This window comes from Haliotis rubra, unplaced genomic scaffold (genome assembly GCF_003918875.1).
Source record: "Haliotis rubra isolate DU_JTF1 unplaced genomic scaffold, ASM391887v1 Scf356, whole genome shotgun sequence".
NCBI classification, from domain to species: domain Eukaryota; kingdom Metazoa; phylum Mollusca; class Gastropoda; order Lepetellida; family Haliotidae; genus Haliotis; species Haliotis rubra.
In genome coordinates this window covers 571,195-589,156 of record NW_025767031.1, presented here as the reverse complement: position 1 = coordinate 589,156, position 17,962 = coordinate 571,195, and the positions used below count along the sequence as shown (strand labels likewise).

At 48.3% G+C, this 17,962-nt stretch overlaps 1 protein-coding gene across 1 annotated transcript; it reads right to left on the bottom strand.

Moving 5' to 3' along the window:
• Positions 1 to 208: 208 nt before the first annotated feature.
• LOC124285249 lies at positions 209 to 5,806 on the bottom strand. The gene is made up of 4 exons (XM_046721450.1): positions 5,213 to 5,806; positions 3,328 to 4,287; positions 810 to 3,137; positions 209 to 577 (listed from the first exon to the last, which is right to left on the bottom strand). Exons 1-4 carry the CDS (start codon positions 5,804 to 5,806, stop codon positions 209 to 211), a joined length of 4,251 nt encoding a protein of 1,416 aa, XP_046577406.1.
• Positions 5,807 to 17,962: the final 12,156 nt, after the last annotated feature.

The following is a 17,962-nucleotide window of genomic DNA, read 5'->3' as shown; positions in this document are numbered from 1 at the left end:
TCGGCGGAGTCTGCCGCCTACGGATCAAGTCAAGTTCTGGATCGTATTCAGGATCAAGTTGAATCAGTCGACTATCGTGTGGTAATTGCTTACCAGACTTGAGGCAATCAAAGTCCTTTGAGAAGCACTGTTGTTGTACTTGGCGTAGCAGTACAGATAGTTCTCAGTTTGCTCAACATGTTCAGGAGTCAGTGTCTTAGTTTCCTCTTTAGGGGCGCCCGTCAAGGGCTTCATTTACATCAGAGATGAATACTTCCCATGATTCATACTGTGTTGGGTCAGGCAAAGTGGGTGTCTGTGTCACAATCGTTGACAACATGGCAGATTTCCTAAGTTCTGCTGGCTCGTCACTGCCTGTTGATGGAGATTCAGGCCATTCATCTGCTGACTGTCGGAGGAAGGCAGGTCCATTTCTCCATCTGGATTCTTCAACAAGGTCTTTGACACTCAGGCCTCGAGTGATATCATCAGCTGGGTTTTGCTGTGTGTTCACATACCTCCAGCAATGTGTGTCGGTGAGGTTCTGAATTTCAGCTACTCTGGCTCCAACGAATACCTTGTATCTGCAAGATTCAGACTGCAACCATGTGAGCACAGTAGTAGAGTCACTCCATAGATAAGTAGCTTGGATTGGTAGCATTATTTCACACTGCAACAGGTCTGCTAACTGAGCACCTGTCAGAGCTGCACACAGCTCTAGTCGTGTAGCCGTGGTATGGTTAACTGTCTCTTCGGTGCAACATCACGAAGCTGACATGAACCCTTCCATGTCGATCTTCTGAGCGCAAATAGGCGACTGATCCATATACCCTTTCGGATGCGTCACAGAAGATGTGTAATTGTGTAGTTGAATCGTCTGGATCAAACCCTTGAGGAATATAGCACCTTGGTAGAGTAATCAGAGGACTGAGTCCCAGCTCACTTTCCCAAGCAAGCCACCTGTCACGAAGTTGCCCATTTTCAATGGAATCGTTCCAGTTCCTCTTTGACTTCCATAAGTCTTGCACTATGACCTTGGCTTGTCCAATGAACGATGACAGATACCCGATGGGGTCATATTGGCTTGCTAGCACTTTGTATACTATTCTCATGGTTAAATTGGGGTAGTCTACATTTCTGTGTTTGTAGGTAAGTTCATCTGACTGACAGTCCCAGCGTAAGCCCAAAGTCGGTTCTCTAGGTTCACCCTGTCCAAAGTTGAGCCACAGGTCTGCAGCCTCGGACCTTGCTTCAGCAGGGAGATCGGCGACAACCTCAGGAACATTACTTGCCCACTGTCTTATGTTGAATCCACCGTCTGTGAGCACATTTCGCATCTTGGTGAAAAGCTGCTTTGCCTGAGTTTGGTTCTCGAAACTGTCCAAACAGTTATCTACATAGAAGGATTCACTCACTGATTTGAACACTTCCTCATTGCCTGTCTGGTTTTCAGCTGCATGTTTCAACAGTGCACAGCTTGTGCAGCAGGGGGAGCAGGTAGTACCAAAGGGCAGAACTTGCCATTCATACACGTCTGGTGGACGATTGCATTGCATGTCTCGCCACAGGAAACGAAGCAAGGGTCGATCAGGTGGAAGCAGTCTGATTTGGTGGAACATAGCTTTGATGTCGGCAGTTACTGCCACTGCATGCTGTCGGAACCAGAGAAGCACTCCTAGAAGTGATGATCCAATGGTAGGGCCTGCTAACAAGTGATTGCTAAGATTTTTAGATTCAAACTCGAATGAACAATTGAACACAAGGCGATGTTTTCCGTTATGTTCAACCACATGGTGAGGGATGTACCAGGACTCTTTCGAGTCTCTTATCTCATCATCAGTGAGTTTTCTCACAAATCCAGATTCATCAAGCTTCAGAATAGCCTCATTGTGCGTTCTGGCCATATCAGAATTGTCCTTTAGTCGTCGTTCAGCACGCTTCAGAGTTGGGAGAACAGCTTCCACCCTGGCATTGAAACGGGTACCATCATGAGAGCGTAAGAGTGGGGTTGCGTAGTGACTTACGCCATCCACCTCAATTCTTGTGATCTGAGAATCTAGTATTTCCAGTGCCATCTTGTCCTGTTTGGAGCGAATGACCTGTTTACTCGTAAAGGGAAGAGTGTCCAATTGCCAAAGTCTCTCCACACAGTGAGATGGCGAGAGATAAGCTGGTCGAGTCTGGTTCAGCAGACAAGTGTTCCTCTTTGTCTGCCCTAGCATCATCGACGGACCTTGGACAGTCCAGCCAAGGTTGGTGTGGACACCACTAGGAGCATCTGAAATACCAAAGCGTACGGGCTCTATAGGCAAGATCAGCTTTGAGTTGTCGGATCCTATCAGAATACTTGGCACTGCTCCATTTATCTTTGGTAGAGGAAGGTTTTCCAGATGAGTCCAGTGCTGCTGCATATTCTCTATGGGATATGTGTACTCTGACATGCATAGATTGTCTGCAGTGAAGGCATTGTCGATGTCAAACCTAGTGGCTGGCTGGTCTGCTGACGAAATCTGGAGTTTCACAGATTGTCCACTACAGTGCACTGATTCTTGACTTATTGTTGTAAGGAGAATGGAATCCTGCTTCCCAGTGAGTTGAAGCTGCTGAGCCGTTGATTTCAATATCATGGTTTGCATAGATCCATCATCAAGGATTGCGTATGTCGATACTGTGCTGCAGGGACCATGTAGGATTACTGGCACAATCTTTAACATAATGAGTGCAGGATGTGATGGTTGATCCATGTAGTAAACTCTGGATGATGTCTGCTGAAGGGCATCATGTAAGACTGTTAGATGCAACTGCTTACAAATGTGACATGGCTTTCTCAAGGTGCATTCCCTTTCTTTGTGGTTTCGGCCACACCTGCTGCATCTGTTTTGACCCAGCCACTTGGAAATCTCACTTAATGACAGCTTCTTGAATTCAGGACACTCATTCAGGAAGTGGTCCCCACTAATACCATATGGGCAAAATGGCTTAGCTCTATTCACAGATGAAGTCTTGGCCTCCCTAGTCAGGAATAAAGCTGTTGGATTAGGTTGTCTATTGCCCAACCGAGGCGGTGGAGGCTTCCGAGGCTCTCTTGGGGTCTCCGGCTTGTAGACTGTGGCAGCCTGGCTGGCAATGCGCATGGCACGTGATTTGGCACCAGTCGGCTAAGTGACATAACGTATATGTCTGGTCACTGTCTGATCGAAGGATTGAGTCTTTGATACAGTGCTCTACAAAGCTGTCTCTGTAACTTGGTGGCAATTTTCCAAGTAATCTGTCGACATGCGAACCGCATTTAAGCTCAGATCCATTTCCACTTTCCACTGACTTCAGCATTCCTACTAAAGAACGTACGGAGAGAGCAAAACTGTCAAATGCATCGAGATCCCCGTACTTCAGTACAGGTGTTCCCATAAGGGCTCCTAATTCACTCTGAACAAGCTGTCGTGGCTGTCCATATCTCTCCTTCAATGCTTGGAGTGTGGTTGTGAAGGGCCTCTTGTCGTGCATGAATGCTGAAGCTAGTCTCTTAGGGGGACCTCCAAGCCTGTCCAGTAGAATTTGATAATTGTGTTGCTCGGTCAAGCCTGGATGGACGCTTACCAGATTATCCAGGGCTATCTTCAGTAGGGCAAAATCCCTTTCCTTTCCACTATTGAAGTTAGGTAGGTTTGGCCTTGGAATGAATAGTTGAGACATGGTTGGTGTCACTTGTGGGTTGACAGGGTGGAAGTCATACGGAATTGGATTAACATTCACAGTGTCACTCAAGGTTGAATTAGAGTTTATCAAATTCTGCCTGTGGGTTTCATAATGTGGATCAGCACAGTTTGGTTGTGAGTAACATGGTTGATAAGGGTAGTTGTGTATTCTTGGTGATGCTTGGTCAATAAAGTTTGCAAACGATGTCTGGGCTGACATGGCTGCTGGTATGCTTGATGGCATCAAGACATGAGTGTCGATCGCATCAGGACCTGGTATCCCAGAGGACATCATGATGGGAGAGTGGACCACACCGGGAGAAATCATGACTGGTGTATGGACAGCACTGGAAGCTGGTACACTGGAGGATATCTGGACGGAAGAGTGGACAGCACTGGAAGCTGGTACACTGGAGGATGCCTGGACGGAAGAGTGGACAGCGCTGGGAGCTGGTACACTGGAGGGTGTCTGTACGGAAGAGTGGACAGCGCTGGGAGCTGGTACACTGGAGGATGTCTGGACTGAAGTGTGGACAGCACTGGGAGCTGGTACACTGGAAGATGTCAGGACGGAAGTGTGGACAGCACTGGGAGCTAGTACACTGGAGGGTGTCTGGACGGAAGTGTGGACAGCACTGGGAGCTAGTACACTGGAGGGTGTCTGGACGGTAGGGTGGACAGCACTGGGAGATGGAACAACAAAACGGAAGTATTCATTGCTGGGCCAAAGCACTTACAGGAACGTATGACAGAATTCTCAGTCAATATTGGACCTGTGAATGTGCCTGCCTCTTCCCAAGTGAAGAATCTAGGAGTTGTTTTTGACTCCCACATGACCATGAACAAGCAGGTCACCCAAATGTGCCAGTCTTCTCACTATCATCTTCATCAGATTGGTAAACTAAGACGATATCTTTCAGATGAAACCGCCAAAACTCTCACTCAAGCAACAGTCATATCTCGCCTTGACTATGCCAATTCACTTTTGTTTGGGATAACAGCTTCCCTGGTTCATCGACTCCAGGTTATACAAAACACAGCCGCCAGGATAATAACTCGTTGTCCTCGAAGAGACCACATCACCCCCAGGTTAAGAGAACTGCATTGGCTACCCGTTGCCAGACGCATATAATTCAAGGTGCTTACCATTATCTACAAGTGCCTGAAGACCAACACTGCTCCATCTTACTTGTCATCTCTTCTAAACAACCATAGACCAACAAGAACTCTTAGATCACAAGATAAAGATCTGCTTATCACCAGACCATCCAGGACCAAATACAGGGACCGCTGCTTTGAATGTGCAGCTCCCATGCTATGGAACAACCTCCCTATGTCGCTAAAATCCGCCCCAAGTCTACCAACTTTTCGAAAACATTTAAAGACACATCTATCTGAAATGAAATAAACTGATCTGCACAAGCGCCTGTGAGCAGCCTAGCTGGAACTCGGCGCTATAGAAGTAGATTATTATTATTATTATTAGTGCTCATCACAACAGGGGAATCTTCATTTATCATACAGTCAATGAAATTTGCCTCTTTTAATCCGGCTTCAGCTTCCCGAATTCTCCTTAAGTGGGTGATTTTGGTTCCTAGTCGCTCTCGTTCTCGTTGGGCTTCACGTTCTATCTCATGAGCCCTCCTCTGCGTCATTAGAATTTCCATTTCAGCCTCTTCCTGTGCCTTTCGTGCTATGTCGTCACATCTTGTTAATTCCTCCTGTGTGAGGATATCCTCCTCAAATCTTCTTTGCAATTCCTCTAGTTTGGATAATTTCTTTAGTTTTTCTAACCTTGCGGTTTGCTTTTCTGACAGCTGTGAGGTCACAGATCTTATTGATCCTTGGGAAGTTCTGCTACATACAGAGCTGTTGCCAGATATTGTGGATTTTGAATTTTCTGATTTCCTATTTCTTCCAGTTCTATTCACTGATTTCAATGACTCGACTGACTTTCTGCTTCTTTGAGTCACAGATTTGTTTGCTTCTGTTACAGCAACTTCCTCATCAACATCCATAGGTGGGTTTGATAACACATAGTCCTCCCTGAGGTGCAAGGGTAGTTTACTTTCCCTCTGTGACTGTCTTACCAGTGCTATTGGATCTTGAGAGGTGTGCTCCTTTGACGCCATTTTCTACTTTATATCCGCCTCGCGGGACCATGAAAACACGGTGCAGGCATGCACGGGACCAGGTTAGACTTGTTCAGTGGTTCAAAGGAAAACCAACAAGGTCAGGTACCATTAACTTTGTATTCTGGGGAAGGGTACAACAGAGGCATGCACCACATGGGTGCCGCCATATTGGTTTTCAAAAGTTGGAATGATGCAAAATGTAGGTTGAAACGGAATTGGCATGCTAAAACGAAATAAGATTCATAGATAAAGTAAATGACCATTTTGGTCTTAAAAGGACTTTGTAACAATATCATTCAAACCCTTACTTTCCTCATCAGCTGTGTCTTCATTTCTCACCACTGAAGAGTGTGTCAGCTGCATCAAAAGCTGGATGTCGTCACACTACCTCAAACTGAATGATGATAAAACTGAACTCATAATTTTCCACCCTAAGCGTCTCCAGCCCAGTATCTCTCTTCCTAAATTCAGCATCGGTCAGTGTGAGATTCAGCCAAACCATGAGGTGCGAAACTTGGGAGTTATTTTTGATTCCTCACCGTCCATGGAGCCACACATAAATAACATCTGTAGAAGGGCATACTACCACATTCGCAAGTAGTAGTACAATGGGGGTTCTGCATCATTTGCGGCTTAGAGGCTTTTTTATGGGACTTAAGCCCCCAGCCCCCAATAAAAAACGGTGAGGGTGTAGCGCGAGGCATCCTCCGATGTGCCTCCAGCCTAGACCGAGCTTAGCAACAGAGTTTGGATTGAATTTAAATGTAGCCATAATATTTGGCGACGACTTTATGGAGTGAGTCTGCCATGAAATCCTCGAAGTGGATTAAGGAGTACGAGACATCGCTTTCTCGGGTCTGAAAGCTATAATCAATTAATGTATCCATGAGGCGTTCTAACCGTTCGGTGCCCATGAGACCTAAACTATCGTACAGGCTGGTGAATTTCCCTCGACTTATGATTCGACGCAGGGCGGGGAAAAAATATCGAGGCCATGGACGTCCACCCCGATGAGTCTGAACAACCGTTTCTCGATCAATCTCCACATGTATGAGAAACATAAGACGAATCTTTAATAAGGGGTCAATACCGTGTCAGGAGGGACGATTTGTAATTCCTCTCGGACGAATCCCCTACCCGGTCCTTCTGCAAGTAGTACAAATTCGGTTCGTCGTCTTTGATGTCCACTCGGTTGATGTGGTACATTTTCATGGACCATACAGGGTCTATTGTGCGACGTTTGTCCCCTCCTTCGAGTTCACCGGGCTGGTTCAGATACCTTCCAAAGACCCAGTCCGGTAGTTTTTTCTCTTGTCCGTGACGCAATGGCGCAGCTGATTCGGTCGTCACAGATTTCATTCGAATGCCTTCGACGGGTCTTTTATTGAGGAATCGAGTGACTTCGTTGTTGATCGCCGACACCACTCGCGGTAAGCGTATCACCCATTCCGTTTTTCTGGGTTTACCATCTCTCGGGCATACTGATGTCCGAACAAACGCTCGGCTCCGGCCACGCCCCATCTCACCTGGACTTTATGCTTCGATAACAGCTGCGACATGGCTCCCATGAACTCGCGTCCGGGATCGACTTGTAATTCAGTCGGCCAGGTCAAGTGACTGCGTTTGTAGATACGTTCTAAGGCCTTAGCGACTTGACTCAAATCTTTGGTCGTTAACGGCTCGGCTTCCTTGTAGCGACTGGCAACGTCCATGACGGTCAAGGTGTACTTGTATGTTTTGTTTCTCACCCTGTTGTGCGGGAGAAACAGGAGGTCGGCTTGATGGGTACGATTGGGTACGGAAATGTCAAACTTTCTTCTTGGGATGTATCGGGGGGCCGGCAGGTACACATGCCAGATGGCCAGGCTTTGGCGGTATCCTCGGAGACGCGAGCGGCTTTGGCTAGCTTCGGGATGGCGCCCACACCTTTCCAGAAACCCCGGGGGCTGTAGTAAACCTTCTCCATGATGTAACCACGCTATCATCCATTCAATAGTCTGTCTAGACTTCGACACACCGAGTGGAGTTTCCTTTATTGGGGGTCTCAGAAACTCCCAACGCGTCGAGGACTAGACAGACTGTTGGTATCCATAGCCATAAGTGTGGATACCATCGTTCACAATCCACCGTTTGGTAACCATGGACGACAGCGACGTCTTGTTGAGAGTGATGCCGTAGATGGTGTGTTTGTCGCTTCTCAACACGTTCATGGGATGTTTCTTCACCCCGTTCGCCTTTTCGGATCTCGCCGTTGTCGGCTTTCAGGATGGAATACATCTTGGGTCTCAATCTGACATATTCGACGATGGGTGTTCCCACACATTCGTCCCTCATCTTGCCGAGGACCTTATTGGTCGTGCTGTGTAGGGCGTGGTCTGGGGGGTAATCCCTGGTGTCGTACAAGTGGCTGTGTTTCGCCATGTCCTCGTACACGTCCTCGGTGCGTATATTCAACAAGGAATCTGTGTCGGTGTACAGCAGCTCGCATCAATCGCCGTACTGTGGTTTGAGTCAGTTGTAATAAAAATCGTACATGAGATGTTTGGATAAGTCGAGAATGCTCATCTCCACGTAGATGGGTCGGTTGAGTTTGATGTGGTTTTTGTTCATGTGCAACGCTGCCAAGTCGTTATCGAATAGCTTGCTCCCGGTTGAACGCCGGACTGGCAATCAGTTTCCTGAGTTTTTCTTCCTCGTGAGATCGCATGAGTTTGACCATCACCCGTTTTCTCAAGTTTTTCATGGTTTTGCAGAACACCGAATTGTTCATCAGTTTGTAGAGGTTTTTCTCGAAGTCGTTGGTGGCCTGTTTTCGCAGCTCGGTGTTCAACCGAATGTAAGGTTCCATCCAGGGACTTTGATCGAATTGCAGCACCCGATGTATTTTGGTCAGCTGCATGCCCAGCGACAGGTACAGTTGCAGATTCCGATAGTACACCACGTACTTGGTCTTGTGCATCAAGTTTTTCCACGTTGGGCAGCTTATTTTTCCCGAGCAACGTTAGTTGATAGTCCGACATCCAGTCTCGGTTCACCGTCAATCGTTCGGGAGCCAGCAGATAGCTGTTGTGAGCAGCGTGCAATGCCGCGGGATACTCCAGATCCACTTCGAGGATGTAGCCTTTGTTCAAATCCGGCGCGATGCTCCCATATCAATCTCATCGTCCAACCACTCGAACTCCTGTAGGTAGAGACTGGCTCATGGCCCAGCCATACGGGTTGTTTGTGTCGAGATACAGGAGGTGATTGGTGGGCTTGTTCCAGTCGTAGCCTTCCACGTATGGGTTGTTGGCTTTGAGCATCGTACCCTCTCAAATTATGGAAGACCACGGGGATGTTGATTTTATGGGGATCGATTCTAAGTTTTAAGTTGTACGTGTTGTGAGCGGCACCTCGGTACCGACTGGTGATGTGACAATGATTTCTCACGACATCCCCGTTCAGGGGTTGGTCGCACACGTGGCAACACTTAGCACGCTTGTGAGCGAGTTCATCCTCCAGTGTCATATTCATGGGAGCAGGATCTGTCAACGCTTCCCTGATGTTTTTCTCTTCGCGTTGTAAGAACGTGAGAAACATTTCGGCCACGTCTGGACCTCGGTAGATCACGGGAGTCTCCGTTTCACCGTCGCATCATATGACCACGTACCCGAACCCGCAGGCTTGGTGTTCTTGCGTTTTGTACGTAAAACTTTTTTCCGGGGACGGCGTGATGTGGTTGACCCGTTTGATGAGCGCTTTGAAGTCGGCGTAAATGACGTAAGACAGGGGCATTTGATGTTTGTGGTTGATGAAATTTAAGATGTTTTCTGGTGATTCTGTGTATGATGGTCGTATTGCCTTCATGGCCGAAGACGTTGATGGCTAAATGGTTTAGTTTTTCAAATCGGGTCCAGTAGGAAATGGGTGTGGGTTTAACTAAGCCATCTCAGTTAAGCCTATCGTCTTCGGGGTAGCTCGAAGGTCTGTTCTTATTAAAAGCTACTGGAGTAGTATATACAATGATAGTCCGAGATCAGTTCCATGAAAGGTCGCTGTAAAGCTTTATTTCATAAATATAGCTTTTGTCAGGCCCTTAGATCTCGCCGCCATTGTATATACTACTCTTTGAATCCCCAGTTAACTTCCCGGCCACACGTGACACTATTGTGTCACTATGACCGCGAACTTACACTTTCCTGATCATGTGATGGCTCTATGTCGTTACATGATACTATTGGGATCACTCAACAAGGTAAGTGTTAAATATTTTGCTTGGGTGGCAACATTGTGCCGTATGGTATGACCAATAATTCCTCTCTGACGAAACCTCTACGAAACCTCTCCCTGGCCCATCTTTCAAGTAGTACAAGTTCGGCTCGTCGGCTTTGATGTCCACTTTATCTATGTTGTAAGTTTTGACTGACCATATCGGATCGGTGGCTCGTTTCCAAGTGTCCCCTTCGTGTTCCCCCGGCTGGTAGAGGTACCTCACAAGGGCCCTATCGGGTATCTGTTTCTCCTTCCCACGCGATGGTGCAACCGGTTCGGCTATCACTGATTTCAGTTTAATAGCATCGGCCGGTTTCTTGCCGGTGAGCTGAGTGGTTTCGTGGTTGATATCCGACACCACCTGAGGTAGCCGCGCTACCCATTCCTTCGATCGTTTTCCCAGGTTGGTCATCTCTCTCGCGTACTGGTGCCCGAATAAGCGCTCGGCCAAAGTCCTATTGAATCTCTCGACTATGGCTTGGTTGCGATGAGCCCCAGCCGCGCCACACCTGACCTTGGTATCGTGTTTGGCTGGCAGTTGTGACATGGCACCCATGAACTCCCGTCCGGGATCGACTTGCAGTTCGGTGGGCCATGTCAGCGGACTGCGTTTGTACATGCGTTCGAATCCGCAGGCTACCTGGGCCGAGTCTTTCGCGGTTAAGCGACTTCACGACGGTTAGGGCATACTTGTACCTCTTGTCATGGTGTAGGAACAGGAGGTCGGCCTGGTGGACGCTATTGGGTATGTTAATGCCGAACTTTCTTCGGGGCACGTTAGCGTGGTGCCGGTAAATAGATCTGCCACAGGGTTTGTTTTTCAAGCCACGCTTTGGCCTCGTCCGGGGTTACTCGCGCCATTTTGGCCAGCTTATATACGGCGCTAGCTCCTTTCCAGTACCCACGCGGGTTGTAGTAAATAGCCTCAAACTTTCTTTGGTTCTGTGATATCGTTGTCGCCCCGACAGGGTATTTATATATACACCTATGTTCTTGGTTCAATTTTCTCATGCCCGTACGCGTACGTGTTGATCCCGTCGATGGCTATCCAACGCTTCGTGTCCATCGGTGATAGGGACGTCTTGTTTATAGTCAGTCCGTATCTCCTGTGCCAATCGCTTCTCAGCGTGTTCATTTAATGTCTGAAGGTGCGGGTCTTGAACAGGGCTTCCTTGAATCTGGCGTGTTTGATGTGTTGTTTGACCACGTACTTCTTGACACCCTTCGCCTTCCCGGATCTCACAGTTGTTGGCCTTCAGGATGGAGTACATCTTAGGTCTCAAGCCTATGTACTCTGCTATGGGCGTGCCAGCACACTCATCCTTCATCTTACTGAGGACCTTTTTGTTAACCGTGCTGTGTATGGCATGGTCCTTTTGGTAGTCGCTGGTGTCGTACAAATCGAGGCGTTTCTTCATGTCCTCGTACACGTCCTCGGTTCGAATCTCCATCAGCAGGAACTTCGCACCTGTCGCCATACTGTTTCTTCAGTTCGTTGTAGTAAAAGTCGTACATCAGGTGTTTGGATAAATCGAGGATGCTCATCCTCACGTAAACAGGCCGGTTGAATTTGATGTGGCTCTTCTTCATGTGTAGGGCCACCAGGTCGTCGGTGAATATCTTGCTCCGGTTGAATGCCGGGCTGGCTATCAGTTTCCTGAGCTTGTCTTCCTCTTTTGACCGGACTAGCTTCACGGTCACGCGTTTTCTTTAGGTTCTCCATAGTCTTACCGAACACCGAGTTGTTCATGAGTTTGTAGAGTTTTTTCTCGAAGTCACTGGTGGCCAGCTTTCGCAGGACCGTGTTCATTCTGATGTAGGGCTCCATCCAGGGGCTCTGGTCGAACAAAAGGCACCCTGTGTATTTTGGTCAGCCTCATACCCAACGACAGGTACAGCTGTAGGTTGCGATAGTGAACGATGTACTTGGTCTTATTCATAAAGTTGGGCACGAGTTTTTCAACGTCTGCCACCCGCCCACCTAGCAAGTTATGTTGGTACTCGGACATCTGGGTTAACCCTCAAACGTTCTGGGGCCAGGGGGTAGCTGTTGTGCGATGTGTACAATGCCTTGGGGTATTCCAAGTCCACTTCGAGGATATAGCCTTTGTTCGAATCCGGCGCGATGCTCATAACATCGATCTCGGGTGATGCCCATTCGAATCCCCCTGTTGGTAGATACTGGCTCATGGCCCAACCGTACAGGTTGTTGGCATCGCGGTAGAGGATGTGAGTGGTTGGCTTGCTCAAGTCGTAGCCCTTCACGTATTGATTATTGGCTTTTGCGTAGCGTTTGGCAGCCATGGAGATCCCACCCCGCAAGCCTTTCTCAATGAACAGGTGCATGTCGTAATCGGTGAGCAATTCCAGCTTAACTCCGTTTTTCTTCAGCAAGGCATCCCAAGATAGACCTGGGCTGGTGTAGTACCATGCGGGGTCGAGTTGATACTGCTTTAAACACGTCCTCCTAAACGTCTCGAACACGTCGTCTAGCAGGAGTATGTCTGTTCTCAAGTACAGGTCGTGGTAGTCACCCATATTCTTACAGCCCAGTTTATTCCATACGTTAATCGCGTGCGTCTTGGGTGATTGTCGAGTCGGCCAGGTTGCTGTAAAATCGGTTGATAGGAGGCAGTCGGGTCTCAGCAAACTTGGCCCAGCCATCCATGTACTCGTAGGGGTACACGCCCTTCCTCATCAGCAGGGGTCGAGTCTCAGCGTCGGTGTATCGATCGGTGATGGGGAAGGTATCGTTGGCCTTGACCAGACTGTCGAGTGACGACAGGAGGAACTGAACCAAGTCGATGAACCTCAGGCCATTCAAGCTGAAGGAGATACCCTGTATCTCTCCATGTTGTTGGGGATGCACGTCAGGTGGCCGTCGACCCTCGCGATGGCCTGCATGATCAAGTGAGAGTCGTACCCTCTCAAGTTGTGGAAGACCACGGGGATGTTAATTGTCTTGGGGTTGATTCTGAGCTTGAGGTTGCACACGTTGTGAGCGACGCCTCTATACTTACCGGTGACATGGCAGTGATCTTTCACCGAATCGCCGTTCAGCGGTTTATCACACACATGACAGTGAGTGCTGCAGCCGTGAGCAAGCCGGTCGGCTTGAGTCATACGCATGGGAGCGACTGTGTACAGTGCATTCCTTATAGTTTTCTCTTCCCCCTGCATACACTTTAGAAACTTTTCAGCCGCGTCGGGACCCCTGTACACTACGGGAGCTTTCGTTTCCCCATCACATCGGACGACCACGTATCCAAACCCACAGGCCTCGTGCTCCTGTGTTTTTTGTGTGCCCCCTGGAGTACCCCCGGGGCCGGCGACAGCCTCAACGGCTTCGAAGTCGGCGTAGATGATGTAAGGTACAGGCATCTGGTTCTTGTGGTTGTCGAATTTTAGGATATTGTCGCCTTCCTTGGGCATGTCGACTGGAATGGCCATCTGCCCCACACCTTGGCAATCCTCCCCGGTGGGATTCCAGCAGGGTGGGTCAGCTGAAACCGTGCAGGCATCGTACGCAAAAGTGTTTTTTCCCAACGTGTTTGGACTGGTCGTGCAACAGCCTGCTGAGGTGTTTTATCCACGTGTAGTGATACTTATCACCTCGCTGGATCATGAATATATTGATCACGCGACGACCCCCCAGTTGGGGTTCCCCCAACATTGGGCTAATCCTGTGCACGACCGTTGTGTTGCCTTGGTGCCCTAAGACGTTTGTGGCTATGCCATCATTCTGTTTTTCTATTTTAGTGATCTGGGATATGGGGGTGGGTTCGGCTATACCATCCCAGTTGAGCCCATCGTCTTGGGGATAGCTAGAAGGCCTGTTCGAATTAGTGTCAGCTGGAAACAAGGCTGACCTGATAGCTAACCTCATGCAATTGTCTCCTCTATTCTTGATGTTGACTATGGCCTGTTTTGCTTTGTAGTAGGGGGGGCAAGTCTAGGTACGACCCCCCTCTGAATGGTACATAGTTAGCTATGTCTAGATAGACCTTATTGATTTTATCCACGACCCACCCGGAACCCATGTGCGTGTAGCGTTCTAGGTATTCTCGTATCTGCTGAAAACTGATATCGATTGACTCGTCTATAGTCTCAGTATGAGTCACGACTTCTTGTTTACCTCGGAAGTAAGGCTGAACGTACTCAATGACCCCCCCATTCTGCTGTTTATCGAGTGACATTTTCACTGTGATTTGAAACTTTATACTTCCCAAATCGTTTACCGTAGTTCCTCATTAACTTTATCAGCGATTAGAGGCTTGACGTCGGCGATGTCTATGTTCTGATCAACATGCATGTGCCAGCCTCTCACATAGTTACCTACAGCGCGCTCAGTGTGCGTGAACTCTAGATCAATAGCTATATTCTGACGCAATAGTTCAATTAGGTCGGGCTTTCGTCGTACGGGAATAACCTACTAACCCCAGCTCTCGAGCCTCCTGTTTGAGTTGTTTCACAGTGTGGTGACGAACGGGGTCGTTCAGCCATTCAATTAGGTCGGCTTTCCTCATACGAGAATAACCCGTCAGCCCCAGCTCTTTCGCTCGGAGTTTTAGTTGTTTTACCGTGGGAGGGGGTTGTATGCCGAGTAATCTCAACAACTCTGGTTTCCTCATTCGGGAGTAACCCCGCTACACCTCGTTCTCTCGCAATCTGCTTGAGCTCTCGGACAGTAGTCATTGTTATACCAAGGTGTATACAATCTCTAATTGGGTGTTCGGTGCCGAGTAAAAATGAAAATATTTAGAATAACCGTATCGATTTCAGGATAGCCTTCTCGTTTTATTATTTCCAGAAAGTGGGGGATACACTTATATATATATTAGCTGATTCAGTCAATACTTGTTCTCTGAAGACGTCCAGCTTTGTAGTAACAATCATTTGGAAGTTGATGTGGCCCAATTCGTTTATTTCCTCTTCGAGTTCGCTAATGACCAGAGGTCTGATGTCATCAATACTACATTTTCCCTTGAAACATTAACCAGCTTCTCAGGCCAGAAGCCGGGGGTGGAATTCGTATGAACGCAGGCATTATTATACCTAGGTGTACACAGGCTCTAATTGGGGCACCGGCAAGGGAGGTAACTCCTCCAGATCTAAGTTAAAATAAAGAGAGCTACACCTCCATACTAAGGAGGCGCCTACATTCGTTTATGTAGTCTTTTTTCTTCTCGTAGATAAGCTGGTGCCTGACTACGTTTGCCCCGTGGGCATAAACAGTAGTGACATTTCACTCCAATACCGCACACGGAACACGTGTAGTTCGCAAAACATCTCCTATGAAAACAGCAGTACCCCTCCATCCTACATTTCCTACCGCAGGTCTCGGTCTTCCCCCAAAGTATGTACTGGCATCGGTACGGGGCAGGTCTCATCTTTGGTATACTCATATGGGGACTTAGTTTAATTGCTTTATGACCAACGCAGTCGCTGCTAGACCCAGCGCGATGAAGATCGATTCCCGGTCCTTTTGCCCCCGGGATGGTGTGTAGTACTGAGTGAGTGTGGGCTTATGGAGTGGTTCTAGCTGTTTACCGGTTAGCAGGTATAATTCTCTCGCTGCCTCTTCAACGTTCTCGAATGTTTTAACGGCATGGTTCTCACACTGGAGTTGTTCGTTAAAGTAATCGATCCTCTGTATACGTTTCTTCGCGTTCTCGGCTTGCGCGGCTTGTAGTTTCTCCACGGCTATGTCGTGACGTTTCGGTTCCGCTTCTACCTCGGCCGTGTTCGACTCGCGTAGTTTCAAGAAGAGGAAATTACTCCCGGAAAATGCCAGGGCATCTACTAACGCCCCGCCAACCATCATGGCGATCGTAACCATCCTATATATAGTTACATTTACTTCAAAATATTTTCCGGTATGATCCCTTGTTTTACGATGATGTCCTTGATGGCCATCGCCATACCCAGGTTCATTATGAGCATGCCCATATCCTGCAGGTTGAAATCTAGCTTGATAGTCGGTTGTTTAAGCACCATTTTGGACAACCGAGCGTACCCTACAGCTAGACTGGCAACCACAGTGGCATGATATGTGGGTTGACCTCTAATTGTGGTTGTGGTGCTGGGGGTGGTTGTTTATTATATAACAATAATGAGAGAGCCCGGCTCCACGTGTAGTTACTCTTGTGTTTGGCTAAACCACCTTTTCTACCAGCGGCGACTCTCTTAGGGTTCTTCTTCCTGGTGACTGTAGGATTCTCCTCCCGGGGTGGATTCCCCATGGGGGTTTCCTCTATTGGGGTCTCCCCTATCGGGGTCGGAGTCACTTCTTGATCCATCTTGTATACCATTACTATTATTTTTTCCCTCCTTAAATTGGCAATGCTTTGCTGTGATAATCGCCGCCGTCACCGGGGCTAAAAACATACCGTATTTGTGGTACAGCACGCAGCTGACAGAGCTCAACGCGCGTTCAATGAACGGGTCTTTCTCAAGGTCCTCCCACAGGTAAAGTCGACGTTCCTGGGGAATGGGAAGGAAGTACGACGCTATACCAGTGTAGATCTGGGTCATAGCCGATCCTATAGTCTTTGTCATCTCGGCCCCGAGTCTAGCCTCGTATCTCGCGTACAGCTTATCGATTTCTTCGGCTGACATTTTGTGAATTTTATCGGGAGTGTAGTCCCCAAAGCATTGTTTAGCTTTACCACCAACAGCCAGCGCTACCAGTCTCTCTCGCTTGTCGTCACTCTGATCCTGCGGCACCAACAGTTGTTCTAGCAGTTCATCACACTCCATCTTATAATGTAATAAGCAAGTTTTATATAATACCCGATGTAGGTGAAACATAGCGATATGAAGGTTAAGTTGCACACGATTAACACTTCAAAAAAAAAGTCATAACTACTAAACGCCAAGTTTTACTTAGCATTTGCTAAGCATTGCTAAGCATTGCTAAGCTAAAACACCCTATAGGCCACGGGTTGGTCGATCTTGAGCACGAGCTTAGCATGCTTAGTTTCAGCGAGCTGTTTCTTCACCCGTTCTCGTTCTAGTTTGCTCATCACATCGTTCTCTCTCAAACACTCCTCGAACGAATCCCTGTCCTTGCAGTGGAATAAGGCCACCCATCGCGTCTGCTCCCTGAGGTCTTTCAACACCGAGTTGAATTTCTGTGTCAGCACCCAGACGCTGTGCTTTTGGTGCTGGCCGGAGAAGGCCAGGTACGATAGCATGTCTCTCTTTTTTGTTATCTCGCGATTAGGGCTGCAGTCGTCCAGGATAAACAGCGTCGACTCCCCTTTAAATTTTCCGTGAGAAGCCTTCAACCAGTCCTGCAGACGTGTTCCCGGTCGACTTTGTGTACGTCCGGGTCCGTCATCACCCAAGGTCTTTCCGTGTACGATCTATTCATGTGCAAAGTAGGGCACATGATAACGATATTGTCGAACACATCCCGGTAGTACCCCTCCAGCATATCCAGCACGAAAACGGTCTTCCCACAGCCCGTCTGCCCGCACACTATGGCGGAGTGCGGGTCGCGGGGTAGATCAATAGATGGCTTGCCGCCAGCAGGCAGTGGCTTACTGCCATCAGTAGATGGCTTGCACGAATCTCCCATTCTCTATATTAAGTTGCGCGTCCATAATCACATACAGATATAATTTCAACTTGCCCGCGGGTTGAGCCTTCTTGGTAATCTCGATTGTTATCCCCTCGCTGCCGTTGTCGATGCGGCGACCGCTGCCATGCAATTTATCATCGTCCGTGGATCGCATGTCCAACCATAGCGCGTACTTGGTGGTCAGGTATTCACCGATCTGCACGGAGGATAGGTCCAGGTCCTTGATGACGTGTTGGTGCCGGGTCGGTACTTTCGTTATCTCGCCCCACTGCTGGTGTGCCCTCATACCGGTGCTGAACAGCTGGTTGGGCAGCTCA